Source organism: Acanthochromis polyacanthus, chromosome 13 (genome assembly GCF_021347895.1).
Source record: "Acanthochromis polyacanthus isolate Apoly-LR-REF ecotype Palm Island chromosome 13, KAUST_Apoly_ChrSc, whole genome shotgun sequence".
NCBI lineage: Eukaryota > Metazoa > Chordata > Actinopteri > Pomacentridae > Acanthochromis > Acanthochromis polyacanthus.
The window spans coordinates 33557154-33564753 of NC_067125.1; the positions used below are offsets into that span (position 1 = coordinate 33557154).

General features: G+C 40.3%; 1 protein-coding gene across 1 annotated transcript; it reads left to right on the forward strand.

Moving 5' to 3' along the window:
* The first annotated feature begins 905 nt into the window (after window positions 1-905).
* On the forward strand, window positions 906-7600 carry zpld1b (zona pellucida-like domain containing 1b). The gene is given in 11 exon segments (XM_022210626.2): window positions 906-1774; window positions 3109-3329; window positions 3439-3620; window positions 3980-4052; window positions 4660-4757; window positions 5111-5145; window positions 5148-5190; window positions 5382-5553; window positions 5640-5745; window positions 6020-6049; window positions 6287-7600. Coding segments are annotated over 11 exon segments (1272 nt in total). The 5' UTR covers window positions 906-1635; the 3' UTR covers window positions 6460-7600.

The window sequence follows — 7600 nt, forward strand, 5'->3', positions numbered from 1 at the left end:
GTTTTCAATCTACAGCAAAAATAAAGGAATTGACCTTTCTATTCCAATGCTTTTGAGGAGCGTATAGTAGGAGTGCATTGTAAACTCCCATGATCTCAGCAAGGTAAAGATTATGTCAGACCTCTTGCACCCTGGTCAGGGTCTCTTCAACCTTCTGGCTTTTGGTAGGAGGTACAGAAACACTGCATGCTGGACAAATCGGCTGAGGAGCATCCGTGGGCAACTTTAAACTCAAAGGAGTAACCCCCATGGATGCTTGTCGATGAGTTTTCTCTTGGTCAAACGTGGCACAGTGTAACATGAGTGTGTGTGCATGCAGACTTTTGTTGTTCTTTCTATTTATTACTTTTTATGTCATTCATATTACATGTTTGTAATTTTGAAGTGCACTATGGGGAGATGCTGTGGCTTTTGTTGTACAATTTCTATGTACAATGACAATAAAGACTTTCTATTCTAGGAGCCAGTGGTCCAAGGTGCAAAGACAGAATAGTAAAGTCAAAAAATACTCGTGAACAGACTGTCAGTTTTGTCTTTTTGGGAAACACAGACAGTAAGAAGTATTTGCTTTAAAGCTCCAACACCACTCTTCATGCCTCTTTAACTTTGTATAGATCGGTTTAAAGGTCAAATAGCTAAAAATCTGCAGAAGAGGAATACGTTCTTTGTCCTGTTACATGTTCAACATATTAATACAACTCTTGTCTTGTTAGCTGGACTGCAGTAAAATCAAAGGTGAGTGGGTTATCTGGAGGCAGAGTAACAAAGAGTAAAACACACTCAAAATTCCACTTTTACCCTCGGCAACGCTGAAAAACCACCGGGCTGTAGCTGTGTACACTGCTGAATGCCTTTACTCTAAGTGATGCCTTGCGCATCACAATTACCCACACACAGCCCTGCATCAGACCGTGAGTCGACTTTTATGTTCATGTGAATGTGGGCCGCAGCAGCAACCGATGACAGCTTAATTCCCGAGCCGGGCCCCCCCTGCTGAGGCTCACTGTTTGTGTGATCTGACAGACGGAGATCAGACTGAGGAGAGATGAGTGGGAACCCTCCGAGTATGCTCAGGTTTCTTGGCGCTGTGAAAAGATTTGTCCAGTCCATTCAGATCTGACGGAGTTTCCCATGTTCTGTGGCGCAGCGGGTTTTTGTTGACGTATCTTTCTCATCTGCCGGCAAACAAGAGATGCACATAAGGCTGACGTTGTGTTTGTAGTTTAGGTCCTTGATGCCACCAAAAGCTGCACGCCACGGTGTTGAACTTTTCTCTCGTCACAAACCGGAGGGGAAGAGAGGTTCCAGCCAATTACTTTGGAAAAGGCAGGAGACAGGTAAACAGGTGTAGAGAGAGGGGAGTGAGGTGAAATGAGCTGGAAAGAGGGGTGACCTCGGTTTAAATGGGGTTGGGTAATGGAGGTATGGGGCCAACATGAGCGACTGATGTAAAAGGGGAGCAGGATAAGAAGAATCAGAGGTCTGGGGGAAAGAAGGCTGAGCTATTTTGATAGAGGTCAGAGCTGTCAAGGAAACAGGGGAGCGCTGTTTTTGAACATCTAATTTTGAGACAAGTGCTGGGTTCTTAAAGACGTACCTGAGAAATGTGGTTGATGAAATGTTGACCTTGTGAAGATGACAGTGGGCAAACCTCTCTCAGGTGCTGAAATGACACGAATGTGCTTCATCTTCCTGCTGATGAGTAACGCCGCCTCAGTCTACACGCAGTTTAATGGATACAACTGTGACACCAACTACCACAGCAGGTTTCCTGGTGAGAACGCGGCACCGTTGCTTTTCTCTATATAATCCTCTGTCAAACTACACGCTAGTGTGGAGCATAGATGAGGCTTTAATCCTTGTTTTATAGCACAGACAATCAAATCAGCTCCATTTGAACTGGCTACACCTTTAGGATAACACTTATTAAGTGGACAGGGAGTATATTACTGTTGATGTTAAAATTTATTTTCCAGTAAGGCTTTTGAGTCAAATTCCCTGGATAGCTGAATATCTCTTTCACTATTGTCTACTATCTCAATACAAAAAAGATAATACAAGTTGTGCCCTTTCACTCAAGAAAAATTTCTTTAAGGTTGATTCAATTCTTAGACTAGTTGATGTACTTTTGATTACTTTTATAATTGCAGAAAAATTTAAAATCTAATTAATAAACCACCAGTGTTAGGATTTTTCTGCCAGAACTTTATTTCTGGCAACAGTGAGAGGACTTTTAAATGTTTCTGTCAAGTCTGTATTTGCCTCATTCTTACAGAAACATCGCTTCTAGCAAAAGAAGAAGAATTGTCTGAATTCATAAGATGCAACACTTATTAAATAATGATAAATAAATTCTAAAAATATTTGATGTATTTGCTATTTAAAACTGTATCTATGCCTCTGACACAGAAAGCAGACAAACAGTAGTGACAAAACAAATAATGACAAATTCTGAAGTAACTGTATCATCTGCTGTGATCTGTAAAATAATAAATTATATCACAATGATTTGTTTTTGTACAGATTGATTTTTTTAGATGGACGCTGCTGTAATTTGGCCTCTTTGGAGCTCTGCTACTTGTTCCATATCGATTTACAAAATTCATATATAAAAGTATTAACTGCTTGACCTCTTTCACAGATGACTAAAATTGGAAACTTCGGCCTCACATGAATCATCTTTGCAGTGCTGTTTTTGATCAAGTTAGTATAGATTTAAAGCCCCTTTTTGTCTCAGCACAGGGCTATGTTTTTTTTTTTTTAAAATCACAGTACTGATGGCACAAGTCTCAGTTTCATCTTCTAATCAGCGGATTTTTTGCACCTGAGATGTCAGGAAAATGCTGGCAGGATAATCATGCAGCAGTGTTCAAGCATCAGACGTGTATTTCACCAAAACTGCAGGTTGTGAGCTGTGATTTGGAACTTCAGTCAAAACAAATACCAAATTTGAGGCCCATGCATAAGTGAGAAATAGCTGCTTAGGACTCACAAGTGTCCCTGTCATGCTGAGGAATCCTGTAAGTGGTCTTAACAACTGAACTCTGTAAAGTTAAACTGTGCTGTTAACCTCTCTCTCTGTGCACCACCTCCTGTCTGTTCCCCCAGGTGAGCGGGACATCAGTGTTTACTGCGGGGTCCAAACCATCACCTTGAAGATCAACTTCTGCCCGGTGCTCTTCTCCGGCTACACCGATGCCGATTTGGCCCTGAACGGTCGTCACAGCGAAGCCCAGTGTCGTGGCTTCGTCAACAACAACACCTTCCCCACGGTGGTCCTGTTCAGCATCAGCCTCAGCACTCTGGAGGCCTGCGGGAACAGCCTGGTGGTAAAGAACACAAGAACATGGTGTCATAACAATCAATAACCAACTACGTCATGTTGCGTATCGGCTCAGGAGAAAACAAAGTGAATGGCTGAGATGTTTCTCTCCGCAGGTCAGCACAGCCTATGGGGCCAATGCCTATGGGAACATGTCTCTGGTACAAATTGGGAACGTCTCCGGCTATATCGATACCCCTGACCCGCCGACTATAATCAGCTACCTGCCTGGTTTGTTGTATAAATTCAGCTGCAGCTACCCACTGGAGTACCTGGTCAATAACTCACAGCTGGCATCGTACGTAGCTGCCAAAAAATCCCTCAATGTCCAAAAGAGAGCTTGACCTTTACAAGAATTACTCAGAGGATTTGATATTAAGATTTATCCATTTAATTAGGAGCTTTGTTTATCGTTTTCCAAAACTGTGGTGACAATTAAACGCCTGGTTAGAATGCCTGAGTGCGTTTGTGTCGCGCTGTATTTCTAGAACCATTTATTTGAATATTTCTTAATGACCCACGTGCTAATTCACATGCACACATATCTCTCTGTCAAATTAAAACCTCTGCTTTCAGTATGTTTTTTTATTATTAAATACAAACCTACAGAGGATGAAGATAAAGCACTGAAACGAATACAACCGCATCTCTTCACAGCTCCTCTGCTGCTGTATCTGTCAAGGACAGCAACGGGACGTTTGTGAGCACGCTCAGTATGATCCTGTACAACGTGAGTACGAAGCTGTGTTCTTATCATTTACATTTCAAATTATGATGGTTAGTATTTTGGTTCATAAAAATTTAATTCAAAACATTTTGATCATGCCTTCTCTCATTAAATAACGTGTTTTAATCAGCAGTATTTGACACTTTTGGGGGGAAAAAAGCAGAGTATATTTTCCAAAGAACAGTGTTTTGTGACAGTAAATTTTAACTGAATCCCAGAAACACCCTCTTGGCACTATAAATAATCAATTGAAAAGGCCAAATGTGTGTTAATCCATCACTGAAAATCTACTGTTTACTCCTCCTTGAGTAATATTTAATAAAAACTACAGTGCACAGCTGCTTTTAGATATTTTTAGCCCTTTTATACAGTATTTATTTATGACCTGTTTTTTAAAGATTTGAATCTCCAGAATGTATAAATGAACCAAGGCTGCACTGAATTAGATGACGATAGCAAACCACAAAATGTCACCAGCTTTGAGACTTAAAAGCACATTACATCCAGACTGAACCCATCCATCAATTTCAAGCTTCTGATTTCATGTTTGTTTGTGGACAACAACAAAAAAAATCTGTTCTGTTTTCTGTCTTTTACTTTTTCTGCACAGGATTCAACATACAATCAGCCTCTGTCTATCCCAATGGCAGGACTGGCTCTGAAAACTCGAGTATTTGCTGCTGTGAAAGCCACAAATTTAGACAAACGGTACCAGACAACATCTTATTCCTCGCTGCTGGTTTTGATTTTGTCCTAACTTTCACATTTCACAAGTCTTCGCAGAGATGTTGCCCGCGTAGCAGACATTTCACAATTGTAATAGCCACATCGTTGTAGCAGAGATGATATTTCAGATATGCTACCTCACAGCATCTTTTCCCACCATCAGTTTTACAGCTTTAGTCCTATTTTGTCTTCTTTGTCTACATTCATTATGCCATTATGTTCTTATTTTACGTGAAGGCGCCAGTCTGCAGTGAAGAAAGCCCAACTTGTGCTTTCCCATGTGCAGTTAGATCTCTATCCTCCATCCCATCTCACAGTTTTGTCCCTTTCTGCAGGTGGAACATCTTGATGGACTACTGTTACACAACCCCTCAGGGAATCCTAATGATGAACTCCGCTATGACCTTTTCTTTGGGTAATCTTGCTTTTTATTTTCGCTTCAAGAAGATGACTTGATAAACCACAAAAGGGAGTCATTACCTATTCAGCCTCTTCCCATGGCTTATCCCAGTGAATGCTACTTATTTCTTCCCAGTGAATGTTTAAGCTTACATCTAGACATCAAATCTGCCATACATTGACTGTTTCTGTGCTGTTTTGACACAGCTGCTACAAAGACCCCCAGACGACGGTTTTCGAGAATGGAAAGAGTCAGATGGGACGGTTTTCGTTCGAGGTTTTCCGTTTCGTCAAACACAGACACCAGAAGATGTCCACTGTCTTTCTGCACTGCGTCACCAAGCTTTGCCGGGCAGACGACTGCATCATGCTCATGCCTGTAAGAGCGAAAAATCTCGGCGTTGAGACTCCCACATGTGTCTTCTGACCTCAATGAGAGCTGAAATCTGATGATTTGATTGGCAGATCTGTGGGCGACGGCGCAGGAGGGATGGCGAGGAGAGCCTTGGTTCTCCGCCGGCGGCATCCGGGAACGCCGTTATCAGTGCCGGTCCAATCATCACCAGGAGCGGTATGAACAAGAAACTGACTTACAGTTTGGGATTTTGGGACATGGGCTGATTTCTTTTCTTAAATATGACTAATGCCGACTTATTTTATCATTTTTCATCTTGATTGCTGCATCTGCATAAAAAACAAAGTATAAAAACAACACATTGCAGCTCAAATAAGTGCATTTCCCCAAAATGTCAAACAGTTTCTTAAAAGCTGAATTAAATTAGGACGAAAGGGCCGATGTGGATTAAAGTATCTGTAAAAATGAGTCTTTCTGATTTGTTTTTCAGATGAAACTCCAGTCAACAACTCTCAACTGGGTAAGCACTCTTATGCAATGGTACAAAACACAAAAAGGTTCAACATATTCCCTGTGACTAAGTCCAGGGATTGGTGCAAAGACAACAGATACCCATAGAAATCGATGATTTCAGGCAACAACAACAAAAAGCCCCACTTCTCTTTCTCAACGGAAAAAGCCAGGTCATGTTAAAGCCACGTCACAGAACTTGTCTGTTTTAAGTTTATGTTTTTCTTCCACATTTTCCATCCTCCAGCATCTGGTGATCCCTCCCAGACCATGAACCCGATGACCAGCGCCTTGATCTCAGGTGTGGTCATCCTGGGCGGAGTCAGCATCGGCTTCTTCCTGCTGTCGCTCCGCCTCCTGCAGAAGTCCCGCCTACCAGCAGCTGCAGCCTCAGGTGTTTGGAACCCCGGCTTTAAATAATACACATCTGTATAATACAGCATCTTTGTGTAATATTTTGCAAAATATGTCACTCAGACCTTATTTCTGGCTGCTCAAGGTTTGTGTGTGCTTTCCAAAGGATTAATTTTGTGTATTGTTTTAGTTGTTATCTATTTATTGCCTTCAGTACCTCAACATCTCTTTATTTTTGTTGGTAACTGTGTTTAGAAAAGCCTTACATACTGCTGTGTTTAATGAAAATTACTTTTTTAAACTAATTTTGTGCTTTATTTTTTCCCCAAAGCTGTGACTGGGGGGTTAAATTGTAAAAGAAAAAAAAAGATAAACTATTATCACAAAAGAGAAGTGCAGCTGTTTTTTTCTCCTCAGAAATTGTAGCTTTGTAGGCCCCGTCGAAAACAACAAATCAGCATCATGCTGTGTTTGGCAATAATAGAAAAGTGGAATTATTACTGTGGGTTGGAAGTCATTTTCAAATTATTAGCTGCATTGTCATGTTTAAGAAATGTATTTGGGATTCATTATGTAGCCTATACAATTTCCTTTTATTATCTTTTGTGTCTGTGAAACGTATATTTATACTTTGACAAAGAATATTTCACCATTTTAGAGATGCTGAGACTTAGATGAGAACATTAACATGGTTTCAGCTGATAATTTCCTATGGTGTAGCATATAAAAATGAAACACGTAGCCTGGCATTGTATAAAATAGTATACTGTAATGTAATAGTACTTCAAAAGCTCAACAGTTAACATATTAGAGCTCCTTTGTTTCACCTGGGCACAATCTCAAGAGCAAAAACAGGATGTTATGGTTTTAATAGGTTTATGACATCAGTTATTAAGCTTTAGAGGTGCTGAAAGGTGAATGTTGTCAACTTTGGACCGTTTCCATTTGTTATGTGTTTGTCTGACACAAAAGTGCTATTGATCATCTCATATAACTATGCAATTATTCCTTCAAATATAAATGTTTTTAAAAAAAAACAAAAAAACAACAATCCTGTCCAGTCAATCACATATTTTAGACAGAGATCCCGACTGAATATTCAAAAGTAAATGAAAATGTTCAATTCAACCTATTTCACTGTAATACTTACCATGTATGTCTGTATATATGGGTAATCTGGTAAACGTTTTTATGAGCAGTAACTGCA